General features: G+C 35.5%; 2 protein-coding genes across 4 annotated transcripts; one reads left to right on the top strand and one right to left on the bottom strand.

Annotated features, from left to right (window-relative positions):
* Window positions 1–277: 277 nt before the first annotated feature.
* Window positions 278–4,171, top strand: LOC100820544 (uncharacterized). The gene is made up of 6 exons (XM_003524107.5): window positions 278–906; window positions 1,423–1,970; window positions 2,070–2,128; window positions 2,427–2,525; window positions 2,650–2,826; window positions 2,945–4,171. The coding sequence occupies exons 1-6, from the start codon at window positions 434–436 to the stop codon at window positions 2,984–2,986; spliced, it is 1,398 nt and encodes a 465-aa protein (XP_003524155.1). The 5' UTR covers window positions 278–433; the 3' UTR covers window positions 2,987–4,171.
* LOC100785647 (uncharacterized) lies at window positions 3,949–13,533 on the bottom strand. 3 transcript variants are annotated; one of them, XM_041015489.1, is made up of 9 exons: window positions 13,386–13,453; window positions 13,230–13,316; window positions 11,665–11,911; window positions 10,518–10,641; window positions 9,283–9,629; window positions 7,409–9,188; window positions 6,231–6,478; window positions 5,505–5,614; window positions 3,949–4,366 (listed from the first exon to the last, which is right to left on the bottom strand). In XM_041015489.1, exons 4-9 carry the CDS (start codon window positions 10,603–10,605, stop codon window positions 4,300–4,302), a joined length of 2,640 nt encoding a protein of 879 aa, XP_040871423.1. In that variant the 5' UTR covers window positions 10,606–10,641; window positions 11,665–11,911; window positions 13,230–13,316; window positions 13,386–13,453; the 3' UTR covers window positions 3,949–4,299. The 3 variants fall into 3 exon arrangements, with proteins under 3 accessions (XP_040871423.1, XP_003524870.1, XP_014631152.1); XM_003524822.4 differs by lacking the exon at window positions 13,230–13,316 and having other exon boundaries at window positions 13,386–13,533; XM_014775666.3 differs by lacking the exon at window positions 13,230–13,316 and having other exon boundaries at window positions 5,505–5,611; window positions 13,386–13,533.
* Window positions 13,534–14,739: the final 1,206 nt, after the last annotated feature.

The following is a 14,739-nucleotide window of genomic DNA, read 5'->3' as shown; positions in this document are numbered from 1 at the left end:
AGACTCTATTAAAAAATAATTAACCAAATTCTTCAAAAAAAAATTAATTATTGACAAATTTACATCTATAACATGATAAAAACACACAAATATTTTATATAAACTTAAATGAAAAATGCTTAGTATGCCATACAATTACCTTTTAACATCTCTATACATAATGTGAAAAGTATAAAAGTGAAAAAAATACATCGTAGTAGAAAAAGTAAAAGTCAATCAATGTCTTTTTCACAAATCACTTTATTTCTTCAGACTCTCTTTTTAAAAAATTTGTGCGTGCATTGCTCTTTCAACTATCACTCTCTATATATTAGCGTAAGCTCCATACATCAAACATTCGTATTCATAATAATTAAAAACAAAGCACACGCTCCACATTGTGTTTTCCGGTGAATATTCCGGCAACTGCATGCACCGGTGAACGACGCCGGAAATGGACGAGTCACAGAGAATTGGCATCGGCTTAATGCGTAGTTTCCCTCGCCGGAGATCGGTCGAGGACCGGTCATCTTCCCGGCGGCGACGCTCCATCTTCTCCGGCGCGGGCATTTCGGAATCTGTGGACGCCGACGACTTTGCCGACGTCTTTGGTGGCCCACCGCGAACTCTCCTTGCGCACAAATTCTCGAGCTCCGGGTCGTTTTACGAGGAAGTTTTCCGGCCGCCGGAGTTTACGTGTCCGGCGCCGAAGGGTGGCCGGAGCTTGCCGGTGTTCAGGATTCCGGCTAGGAATGAGGGATTTTACAGCGACATATTCGGGTCGGACGATGAACGGAGATCGAGAGAGCGGTCGAGGTCTCTGTCGAAAGAGAATTCGTCATCGGCGATGAGTTCGGAGGAGTTAAGCCCTCGCCGGCCGGCGATTGGAGATGACGTGGCACTGTCTGGTTTTGCTTCAAAGCTAAGGTACTTTAACAGTTGAGACTGAGAGAGACACACCCACCGAGAACTCAACTGTTTTTTTATAGCAATTTTACATTTATGCCCTTGATTATTAGTTATATTTGCATAACTATCTCCTTCTTCTTGATGCGTGCAATTCAACCAAAATTTTGATTTAAATTGATTTAATTTATGTTGGAATGTTTTTATTGTTAAGTAGTAAAATTCAGTCTAACTTTTTGGATGCAATGCAAAAGTTATTGAAGTTATTTCAACCTATAATCAACCTGAATAATTTTTTTAATGATGAACTAGTGAAAATTCACCTAAAATCATGTTAATAGATATTTCAACGTCATTTATGGAGAATCGGACGTGAAACAAAACACTGCATTGAGTGCATGTTTGTATTTGACAGAGTCTAAAAGCTTTTTTTTTTTACTTAAAAGTAATATTTTTTGTTTTTTATTTTATATTTTGAAATTAGCAATTGCATGTTGAAATTCATAAAAATAGTTTTTTTAATTTTAATCCAAACAGGCCAATCAATATTCCATGGAGATGGAACTCATCCACTGTGATGCCTGAGGCTGAGGAATACCCAAGTAAACTTGGGGTGCCTCTTTTTGCATGCAAGGACCAGTCATTTGAAATTCAGCATCAGGACAATGAATACAAGGAAAACTTCAGAAGCCCCCATTTAGGATCCTCAAGAAGAGTCTCATCCCCAGAAACCATTAGTCTCGAATCCAATTCATATCAAAGCATCAAAGTGTTCACTGATGACTGGGAGCTCAATTCCCCATTTTCTGATGTCTCTTCGCTTTATCAAGAACCTGGGGCAAAATTTTCAGTGCATGATCGTGTGCTTTCAGAACAAATTATAGAAGGTGATGATGACGACGACGACGATGATGAAATTATGAGCTCCTATGTCATTGAACTCAACTCCAACCTCAGAAGAGAAGAGTGTGGAGAATCAGCCATTGATGAAGCAATTGCATGGGCCAAAGAGAAGTTTCAATCACGAAGCTCTGATGAAGAATCAAGCGTGAGAAACTATGGCAAAGAGAAAACTGTTGGAATAGGTGATTGTCTTGGCTAATAAAAAGTTCCATACAAAGTTAACATGTTGTAGTCTTGAGACAGACAATAGCAGACACTTATGTTTATATCGTATGATGCAGGAAGCTCTGATGCAAGTGAATACCATGATGATGGAATTGAAATAGTTCAAACTCAGGAGGTAATGTATTGGATAAGCCTAAATAAGTATTAGCATATCATATCATATAACTGATACAAGCTTAATCAGATCTTTTATGAAAATAAATGTTTGAAATATGATGTTGTAAAATTGTGTGATTAAAATTGTGAGTAAAAATGAGTAAATGAATTCCCAACAAAAATTACATGTATTTTCTGAAGCAGTTAAAACTTCCATACCTTGTAAAGGCAGTGGTTCGTATTAGTGTTTTCCTTTGTTATTTTATTTCTATTTCCTCAGAATAAAAAGTTTATCGATAGCTGTGCTTTTTCTACAGAAGCAACAGACAGAAACAGAGAAGTTGGACAGAGATATAAGATTGTGGTCATCTGGCAAGGAAACAGATATTAGGCTACTACTTTCAACACTACATCATGTAAGATTTTCTTTATTGATGATTTCGTATTACTGACAATTTATGAAATCTAATGTTTTATTCGCCATTTGAGTATACAGATAACACAGGAGAATTGACCTCGTTATATTTTTTTCATTTCCAGATTCTTAGGCCTGAGAGTGGCTGGTATGCTATTCCTCTTAAGAGTCTATTAGAAAGCTCACAGGTGAAGAAGGCTTATCAGAAAGCAAGGTTATGCCTGCATCCAGACAAACTGCAACAAAGAGGAGCAACACTCCTTCAGAAGTATGTAGCAGAGAAGGCTTTCTCAATTCTTCAGGTGTGTGAAATTTATAGACCATTTATGGATAAATTCTACTTCTACTACCATTAAGTTTTTGAGACAATAAAGAATGCACTGAGGATCAACGCTGATTTTCAAGTTTACATTGAAACAGGATGCATGGGCTGCATTCATTTCCATAGATGTTTCCTTCTAACCAGTGGATGACTCTAATCTTGATAACTCAGTTTTGTCTTGAGATTTGTGGACAAACACCAAGCTTGACATTCGGAATGTCGGGAGCGTTGGTTGACAAGCAGCAGATATAGCTAAATACATAAACCATCAGCTCTTTTGTACAAATAGTTTGACTTATGGATCTGATGTTTTATTTATGTTTGTATCATAACTTCATAAGCTGTTTGTTGCATTGGTAGGTATTATTTCTGATGTAGTTAACAGAAGGTAATTTGACTGGTCTTAGTATTTGATTTGTATATGATATGACATGGAAGCAAGAGTTAGTTTGTATGTGATTCATATGGAAACCTATAACCCTATTGCAACTTCATCTCATTGACTACATGTCATACTCAAGAGGTTCCAATCTCCTACATTTTATTAGGAAAAGAAAAACTATTCAATACCCAATATTAACACATGTAAATGCAATTACTAGAAATTATTAAAAAAAAAGTTATAACTACAATGTCTCCAATTCAATGCAATTATAAAATTATAACTATATGAAACACAAGTTGGATATCCTTACATCTAATTGAGTTTTATTTGAATTATTTCCCAATCAACATAGGGCCTCATTAATCTTAAACTATAACCATAACTAGTTTAAATGGAGAAAAGAGTCCTGCAAGAGTTTGTGCATAAGTGGGTGGCTTTCAAGCAGCCTTTTGGGCTTATCAGTTGGCATTCACAGGGTTGCTGTGGGTTGTTCGGAATTAGAAGTGAAGGACAATTTTTTGGTAGTGGCATCGAAGGAAGTGAAGAATAATGGGAAGAGAAGCCGAAAGAAAAGCTAGAAAAGAGTCTAAAAGCAAACGGCTCGTGCAACTGGGGTTGTAGACGGAAAATAGGAGTGAGACTCTGTCATGCCATTGCGGGATTACACGTTCATTTTTATTTTTGAATTTGACATATATGATCACCTCAGTAATGAAATGACAAAATTAACATTTATTCAGTAGTAAAAAATGTACACCATTTGAAATTTCAACAAAAGGGAAATTTTTTAGGAAAAATCTAATTTAACACATTACTAAAGGGCCAAAGGCCAAGACACAATTCCGCCATAAAAGGAATTTCCAGTATTTACAATTTTTAATTTAATGCTCAAACTACAGGTCTTTTAAGTAAATAAATAGTTTGATAAAAAAAAAAAAAACTACTATTGATTGGCAACACAGAATGATGCAAGATCCCCGTTCTGCTGAATAACCGGTTTCCCTTGTGGCATTAGCATGTGAAAAAGCCGGGAGTAAAGCAACATGTCTGCTACAATCTCACTGAACTTTAAGCAAGGGAAACTGAAATATGCAAGCATACCACGTATAGTTTGGTCAAATACGCCTCTATAATCCTGAAAAAGTTAGGATAACAAAAACAGTTAGAGAAAGCACGGCAACGCACAAGTTTGAGTTGAAAAAATAGCCATTTAACTCTTCTAAAGTAAAGAAAGGTTCATCCACCTTTTTGATTTAAGGTGAGTAAAGTTTATAAGAAACATTAAGACTTAATTATCAATTTGGTCCCCAAATTTTTAAAAGTTCCAATTTGATCCTTCAGTTTTAAAAAACACATCAAAGGGTGTTATTGTTGCATATTCCTTCTATTCTCATTCCTGGCGCTGTTGGTGCTGGTAACAGTCCTAGCCATGAAGCCGAAGAAGCCGCAGTTCGATCTGGAGCAAGTGGGGGTGCAGTACATGGGCATCTCTCCCAATCCCCCCTCCACCGCTTCCCTCCTTCTCACCATTTGGCTCCTCTTCACCACCACCAACCCCAACAAGGTCAGGATCAGGTACAGCCACTCTAGCTTCACCGTCATGTACCACGGCATCCCATCGGGCAAAGCCACCATTCTCGGCTTCTTCCAACAACCTCACAGCACCCAACAGGTCATCACCATCTTGTTTCCCCTCCCCAGATCTGTACGTGTTTTCAAGGCTGGCTGCATCTCCAATTTGGTCAGAGCAGAGAGGGACGCAATCGGAGAGTGAGGGGAGGATGGAGACATTGACAGCGAGCATGTAGGCCATGGTGAGGAAAGTGGCAGTGTCGGCGCGGAGGTCGGTGGTGAAGGTGGAGTTGCATTGGCGAGGAAGAAAAGGGAAGAAGATAATGAAGGAAAGGAAAAGAAAAAAATATCCAGGTGGTTTTTAGTCGCCACTATTTGCAAATTAAACTGCCAGGATTCCATCCAAACGGTGTCAGCGTCAATTTGATGGAAAGGACCTAACTGAGACATTTTAAAAAAACTTGAGGATCAAATTGAATCTTTTAAAAACTTGGGGATCAAATTGAATATTTTAAAATAATTTAGGGACCAAATTGATAATTAAGCCAAACATTAATTTAAATTTATGAGTGGATACAACCTTACTTTTCTCATTTCACAAGCTTATTCATTTCAGAGGAGCCAAATCTATGATGTAAAGTAACAACACTTTGTTTTTGATCAATTTTCTAAGATATAAGCCTATAGCATTAGCCACTTACAAGGAAATGGAAACACCCAATACTCGAAACAAAATCTCAGAGTGACCATGGCTTTGGCTCATAGAGTGGTTGTGAAAGAGTTTTTGACCAGGTGCTTGCTGGTCATTCTGCTGCAAGAGATTCAAGCCAGAGAAAATGAACACAAATTATTCAATGTAGGGTACAAACATTTATGGATTAATTTAATTACAGAAACAAACAGCATATGAAGAATTGGATATTTGTACACAATTTCTTCCAAAGTTTTCTGTCTTCCTCTACCACTTTTGGTTGGGATGTCTTCCATTTTACCTTCTCCAAAAGACTGATTTGAACTTGTACCTAAACTAATGTTAACTAATAGGAGAAGCTTATTCATTTTTTCTTCTTATTTTCTTCTTTTATAAGTGCTTATGGAAAAGCTTATCCAAACAGGATCCTAATGCATATCATAAGAATAAAAAATACATACACATGAAAGTTGGTAAAGAAAATCTCAGTTTGTCACCTAAAGAAATCTTCACACCCATCAAACAAAGTGGGCATCCGCAACATGGGCAAGAGAAATGTATTGGTCTAGTCTAGTCACATTGTATCAATAAAAAGCAATTTGTACAAGAAACTCAAACTTCCAAAAGAATAAACTGAAATAAATTCATGGCAATCTGCTCATGTATGCGTCAAGGCTTATTGTTTATCCAAACAAAATTTACAATATGGAAAAAACAAATGTCGAGTTAGACAAACCTTGTACAAGGATGCAGCAGACTCAGACGGTACTGTTGGAATTGCATTGTGCCCCAACGACAAAGCATCCAAAGCATCTAACGTCAGCTGCCAACCGCAAAGGGCAATTGCATCATTACTTGAGCTTGGAACAGAACTAGCACAGCCAGCAACAGCAACATTGCCATTCACCCAAGGGCAACATTGATTGTGATGCACGATAGGATCAAACTCTGCAGCTTCATAATTACTCTCTCCTTTTGGAGGGCCTAAAGAATTGCTCAATGTCAGTAGCTATGCTCCAAAAATATGTACAACTAATGAATGAAGTGCAACAGGAGTACAGGACCATGGAAGAAAGAGAATATCCATTTTCAATTTGATGCTAGATGAAAAGTAGCGGCAAGAGTACCCATATACTCCTATATTATAAATTAGAATATATGATTGGAGAGTGATACTCTCACTCTCACTTAGACAGTCAACATTCCCACTCTTCTCTCTTTTGGAGGTGCATTTCACATACTACTTTCGCAACTAGCCAAAAAATTTGTTTCTCAATGACTCAACTATCTCAAACTACCCTCCTTTTATCTTATATATTTGTTTCTCAGTGACAATAGAGAAATTTTAAAAAGCCACCTAGGTTTTACTTTTCCAAAGATTTGCAAAGGAAATGATGGAAACCAAAACAGTCGTGTTCACCATTTCCTATACAAATCTTTGGGAATAGGAAATAAAACAAAAATAAAGTGTCATTTTAGTAATTATTTCTGAAAACAAAATGTTTTCTGAAATAAACAAACCCTAAGTTTCATGGTAACATTTCAACAAAAACAAAAAAAAAACTTTGCCCACTAGGTGAAGCTTGCATGGATCATGCAACACAATTGTGTTCTGTCATGAACCAAGTCTTCAAAATCTATTTAGACCCAAGTCTTTTTATTTGTCTCACCCAGAGTTTTTTCTTGGTCTTTCTTACCTCTAATTATTGAACTACCTCCATAATCCACTCTTTATTGGGATTTCCATTGATTTTCACTAACATGACCAAACCACTAAAGGGTGAGAAGTGAGAACCATCTTTTCGTGCTACCCCTACTTTCTCTAATGCATTTATTCTTGATTGACTGCTGTAGCACTGACAAGGCAGGGTAACAAGAAAAAAAGTTCAAGACCATTAAAAATACAGAGGTTACCTATCCCATTTGCAATGGCAAAATCTGATTTAGGGAGAGCATGATTGTTGGCAAATGAGGATTTACCATCCTTCATGAGCCCTTCCTTGGTATTTTCACAACCAGAATAAATGTTAGCATTACAAGAATGAGATGGGTGACTACTATTAGCAGGTAGAAGATTGCAGTTTTGACTAATCTTTTCACCACTTTCAACAGATTCTGCCTTTGTAGAACAGCCAATTTTTGACCCACTGTCTGTTCTTCCTGCAGTGTGAGACATCATCTCCTGGCTATCACCAATAGGATCTTCCCTGTTCATATCAGGGATAATCTCATCCAGTAGACCTGGATCTGGAACAGATTCACCTGTCTGTCCCTGATTTTCAGCATCTTCTACTCTCTGTTCCATTTCCCCAACAACACTATCAGCTCTGTGCACAGATATATCAACCCCATGGATCTCAGCTTCATGACTAGCACACATTCCAACACTCCCTCCACTGATGCCCAAACTAATTCCATCACGAGCCTGAGCAGTCACAGTTTCTGCATTGAAAAGTTCTTCCCCATAGTTTGTACTACTGACACCCACATCACCACGTGCAACTTCAGTAGCTGTTTGTAAGCAAGTGCTTTGCTGAGCTTGATTGCTGTTATTCAGTTCAGATGTTTCATTCATGTCCACATTGCCGTATATGCTAGAGGAGGGGAAATGAACATCATCAAGATCTCCAGGGTAGTTTTCAACACTTTCCATAGAATCATCATTCACACTATGACATATTGTGTCCATTGCAATGACAGATGATGCACGGGTTGAGTCCCTAGCTGATTGGATACCCATTGGGCGGTCACTACCTTGATGGTATGAAGAAATTCGATTTCCAGTAGCGTAAGCCTCTAAACCTATTGAATGACTTGGGCCAGCACCAGATGAGTCTCTTCGAAGAGGTGAACAATATGTGTCAAAAATATCAGAGTCACGTGCACGTTTTGAAGGACCAGCTGAATATTGTCCACCATCTGTAACTTCATCACCATCACGATCAATGACAATTCCTTCAACACTATCAGCCTGCTGTTGCAACCTAAGAACAGGCCGATTATCAGAGCATCCACCTTTTTCAAGATTTCTCTTACGACAGCTTGGCCCACGTGATTCATATGAAGCTGCACGATCACCAATCTCACTCCCTGAAGGCTGACCGATCATTAAATCCCTTCCCATATCATCGTGAGTATATTCAGATGTTGCTGTCCTGCTCAAAGGAGTAAAAGGAAAACCCCCTGCCATGGTAAGATTTAAATCTAAATCCGTGTTCGCCAACAATTTCCCCTCATTTGTTGTTGCAACTTCGTCACGGTCTTCAGTCTGATCTTTCTCTGTATCATCAGCTGCAATCCAACCATTGATTCCACTAGCTGCACTTGCTCCACGAGTCAATCCTATTTTTTTACTAGAATCAGGAATATCTATACTGTTAGATGCAAAACGAGCAGGACGAGGAACTGTCAGAAAATCTGAAATTCTAACTGTAGCGCCACACAAGCTACAATCAAGCAAAGGTAACCTAGAGTCAAGTCTAGACTCCTTAAGAGGTGCCTTTGCCTTTCTGGCATCCAATTTAGTAGAAGCAGAAACTGCCTTTGACCCAGGATCTTGAGTAAGATGAAGTTGAGTCTTGCTTGGGCCTAAAGAATATCCATTTCTTTCAGATTGGGCAGAGTGTTCTTCACAATCTTGAATATTTAAAAGCCAGCTTGATTCCCACCCACAAAGGCTTATAAGCTTCTGTGCCTGCCAAAAGGAAGTACATTAATAGAAAATAAGCATGTGACAGAGTAGCAACCAAAGTATTGACAAGACATAAAAAAGTAAAAAAAAAGCTTACACGAGAATATAAACAGTATGCCTCATCTTGAGAATTTTGAAGCTCAGATATAATGTCTGGTTTGATGTCTACTTCTCCTGACATAAAATTCTGAGACTGTGATAGAAAGCGTTCAATCTGTGGGCCACAAGAAACAGACATCAACTCAATTGCAGAGATGGCTACCACAGGAAGACAGTGAAATTGTACGAGTCCATCACATCTATCCTTGTAGCCCCCAATTAAGGCAGATGGAGGAGTTGGAGGGAACTGCACTAAGCTTTCTGGACAGCTGTTTCCTTTCCAAGGGCAATTAACTTTATGATCCAAATCCAGCTGCCTGGCAAAGGATTTGCTGGCATTTTGAGCTTTGGCAATGACAATAAGAAAACAAGTTAAAAACAACTGATGAATATAATCAGCAATAGCAGAGAAGTCCTTTAGCCTAGCTACCCGATACAGTTTGCTTGAAAACAAGATCAAAATAAGATTATATTTGTCTAACTCTTTGAAGAAAACATATATAAAAAGATCTCAAATGATTCGAACAGAATAAGAGTTGCTTGAATATAAAGAGTAATAACTTATCTTGTATGCACAACTTACAAACTCCTTTATTTTTATTTTTGGTAAAGACTTGTTATTCAATACCTTATAGGAACCTTGAAACAAAGTGGTACAAGTAAGTAAATTACATCCATTATTATTATACTTACATGCTAACTGGTATTACATATTAAAAATAGCACACACACACACCCTCCGCGGCCCGGTAACAGACATGAGCTGAACACCCTAGAGAAAGGAAAAATATAATCCTTTCCCCATAAAATATTTCAGATGAATTGGCAAACTAATCATTTCATAGACAACAAATTATACAATATTTAGCTACACATTTTTGGACATATAAAACTTCATCTAGGCAGCATCATTGCTTTTAATGTTCTACTTATACACTAAGTGAGGAAGGACTATATTTATGTTTGGGGATTTACAAGTTAACAATAGACAGTAGTTCTTCTGAAAGTAAAGCTACACTTGTGATTTTCATCCTATAATTTTCTCAAACTCCCTACTTCTACATCTACCCTGTACATAAGGTACCTCAACAAAGTACGCTTTTTAACATCCATGATCCACATGAAAGCATTGGCTGTTCTTATAATTTCTACCTCCAGTTATTAACATGCCACATTTTAGAGAAAACATAAAGTAGCCAAAAGTACTTAGATTACAAATTTGCAAACACCAACCTTCAGCTGATGTCCAAGATGGCAATGCTGTAAAACTCAGACAAGAACCACATGACTCGCAAGCAATTTTGTCTACACCATTATTCATCCATCCTTTCTGAGCACAAGCCAATGAACTGATGATCTGGAAGAAATTAAAGAGGACATGTGATCCCTGGAGACTGCATCATATCTACTTAGAAGATTTGGAGTGGCAAGTGTAACATATTATCTATACATACTCAGTAGCTAAAGCATATGCCCTAGCAGATCAACATATCCTCGGACAACTACTTCATGCGAATGTCACAGATCCCAGATTAAAATTAATTTCAGTAGACAAATAAGTAGAAAATTCACATCACTGAACACATTCAGCTGGGTCCCCACTTAGTGTCAAAGCTTTGAGTGTTACTATCCACCCAAATGTACCAAAGACATAAATAACAGCACAATGCCACCAAAATTCAGCTGCCATTATTAGATTACAGGCTGTAAGTAGAACCAAGGTTTCTATTTATGGTAAAAAAGTGATACATGATAATGATTTTGTTTACATTTTACATATTTTAATCCCTATTGTAAGTTTAGAAAAAAAAATCAATCTGAAAAAATCCTATGCCAATGGATTTCAAATTGATGCAAAATGCTTTTCTATTTCTAAAAAGTCCAATATATATTTGACATCTTCTACGCGAAAATGTTCAATTTTCAGAAGGTCTTCTTGACAGTTATTCAAAAGTTCTAATAATGTATGAATATTGGATCTTTTGAGACAATTATAGATCCTGGGAGGCAATTCTAATTGGTCAATAAAAATGGATTTCAATGCTATTTCTTTTTTCTTTTACTTAGTTTTTCCTTAGCCAATATATCAGAAACTATCATAATCTATAAGCATAAACAGAAACTATCACAAGGGTAATCATTACATGTTCAAAACAAGCATATGCATTATTGACTTCAGACATACAAGATACAACTCTTTGTCATCTAGGCCTACAGAATTCATTATTAAGATATTGAAGTATAAGTGAATCAGTAACATACTAGCCACAAGGAAAAGATGGACGAAAATGTACATATACACATTGTGACTGTAATATTTTTTTTTTTGCTCAGCATTGTGACTGTAATATAATTACAGAAAACCATGGTCAGTTCAAACCTGAGGCTTCCCAAGCCAATTTGAAGGAATAAATGTAGCCAAACGTCTTAATAAATCTCCCCTTTCCCAAGGTCTACACGAAGATCTTGAAGAACCAAAAGCAGAACCACCAGCACTTGTGCTCAAGGAAGTCCATGGTGGTTGTGAACCAACACATGAGAGAGAAGCCGCTTTAGAGGCTTGTCCATGACTTGACCCATCTATGCTGCCAACATTCGGAACAGCTGGGGATGATGCCCCAGCAGAACTGATAAAATTATGAACAATTTGTCAATTGAGAGGGTCAAATAAACAACATAAAGAATAGACAAAACAATTGAGTGTCTTATAAAAATATCACAATTTACAATCACCAGCCATACATCACATATGCATTAAGTTCAAATCCATAAAAATCAAAAAACCATCTGTTTTACATGAATCAAGGAAGGAGGTTAATTCTAAACTTGAGCTTTACAAGCGCACAATGGAACCAAAGGGTATTCACTTCAGTAGGATTAAGATATGGGATATATCTATTGCAATTTTAGCAAGAAAGGAACAAAAAGAAAATGACTTGGAAGTAAAGATTGGAGATGTCATATCATAAGTTTCAAAGTTTAAGTATCTGGATCAATATTACAACATGATAGAGTAATTAATGAATTTGTCAAACACAGGATACAAGTTGAGTGGTTAAAATGGAGAAACGAATGAGGTTATTTGTGACCACAAAGTACTTAACAATCTTAAAGAGAAGTTTTATCATACTGCTATACGACCAGCTACATATTGTGGTAGTGAATGTTAGGCTTTAAATGGCCAACATGAGAAAAAGGTAGGAATAGCATAAATGAGTATATTAAGATGGAAGTGTGGCCACACAAAAAAGGTCAGGACGTGGAATAATTGTATAGGGGGAGATATTAGTGAGACACCTATCAAGGAAAAAATGACAAAATTGGATAAGGTAGCTTAAGCACATGCAAAGGTCACTAGAGGCTCCGAAGAGGAGAGTAGATCACAGTTTTTGTCCCTGTGAAAAGGAGTAGAGGGGGATCAAGGACATTGGAAAAAAAAATATTAAAAAGAATCAGGTAGTGAACAATATCCTCGAAAATTTGGTTTTTACTGAGCCCAAAGACCTCATATAATCCATGTAGTGACCTCACCTAGCGATACACTATGGTGATATTTAGCCCTCAGTGAGGGTACTTAGTAGAGAAAACACGCGAGGCACCCGAAAGAAATATTTGGTAGGATAGCTTAGCATACTTACTTGCTTAGGAGGTTAAGCTCCAATGCTTTTTTATCCATGGAACAGTAAATAGCATAAATTATCTCTTGTGAGTCTTTGGTTATAATGGAGGCACAAATAAGTAAGGAAGTGTCCTTTATCACATTTGTAATTACACGAATCACGTCAAACAAAACAAACACAAGCATAGTAAGGGCATAAGCACAATATTTCAAAAGCACACAATTCGCAACAAAAACAGCACGAGACCGCATTTTATTTTATTTTTGTTAATTAGATCCAATTCTCGAGGTCTAGGAGCAGCAGCAGCAATAGTATTGCGATTTACTGTTCAATTGAAGTTCAAATCGCAAGTACACCGCGAAACCCAGCAGATTGAAAACAGCGGTTACAGAAGTCCATGCGAAACGAAACCCTAATTTGAGAGGCATTCAGTTGAACGTTTGCGAGGAAGTGAGAGAGAAGAAAGCTGAAGTGAAGTTACCTGGCAGCAGGTGTTGGATCAAGGGTGCCTCCTGAGCTGATAACCTCTTCCCTCATTTCTCGAATTCCGAAGCAAATGAAAATGAGATTGAGGAGTAAGTCAAGAAACCAAGACTGGGAATGCGAATATAATTTTAAAATGCCAGTGGGCTTTTTTACGGACAGGGGCTGTATTTTTTTTTTTTTTCAAATGGATTGGATTTAAATAATTTTTTAACAGAGTAAATTTAAGCTGGTGACATGATTTTTGAGTTAGAAATTTTCTTTTAATTAAAATTATTTATAACTGTTAAACTTTTTTTACGATCTTAGAGTTGTAATCATTTTTTTTTCTTTTACAACTTTAAAATTGTAATTTTTTTTTACGACTTTAAAGTCGTAAACTTTTTTTTTTTTAAATAAAATTGTTTAAGTTTAAACTTTTTATAAAAGCTTTAATTTTTTATGGTTATCTTATTTTCTTTTCTAATTTTTTAAAATTGTAAAAAATATTATTTATTTCAATGTCAAATAAATAATTCTAATTTTACTTATTAATAATTTTATTTAATATGGTGTATATTTTTTATGGTTTTATTTTATATGTTGTTAATTTATTTTAATGTTTTATTATTTAAAATATATTATATATTTTTAATATTGTTTTATTTAAATATTTTTGTTTATTTAAAATTTAGATAATCTATTAATAAAAATACATACTAAAAATTTAAAACACTTTAATTTAAAAATTAATGACATTTAAATTAAAATTACATATTTTTTAAAAATTAATAATGCCTAATCCTTCAAAATTTAAATAATCTATTTACATCTTTTTCATAAGAATACATACTAAAATTTTGAAGGATTAGACATTATTAATTTTAAAAAGTATCTAATTTTTATTTAAATATCATCAACGTTTAAAGTAAAGTATTTCAAATTTTTAATATCTTCTTTTAGTTTTAGTAAGTATTTTTATTAATAGATTATTTAAATTTTAAATAAACAAAAACATTTAAATAAAGTAATATTAAAAATATATAATATATTTTAAATAATAAAACATTAAAATAAATTAATAATATATCAAATAAAACCATAAAAAATATACACCATATTAAATAAAACTATTAATAAGTAAAATTAAAATTATTTATTTGGCATTAAAATAAATAATTTTTTTACAATTTTAAAAAATTAGAAAACAACCGTAAAAAATATTAAAAATTTTCTAAAAATGCTTTAAACTTAAACAATTTTATTTAAAAAAAATTATGACTTTAAAGTCGTAAAAAAAAAAAAAGGTTATAAGGTTGTAAAAAAATTAACTAAATCATAAATTATTTCATCACTTTTAACTCAATCGACCC

The sequence above is a fragment of the Glycine max genome, chromosome 5 (assembly GCF_000004515.6).
Source record: "Glycine max cultivar Williams 82 chromosome 5, Glycine_max_v4.0, whole genome shotgun sequence".
NCBI classification, from domain to species: Eukaryota; Viridiplantae; Streptophyta; class Magnoliopsida; order Fabales; family Fabaceae; genus Glycine; species Glycine max.
Note: the sequence above shows the minus strand (reverse complement) of the source record. Positions and strands in the feature narration are given on the sequence as shown.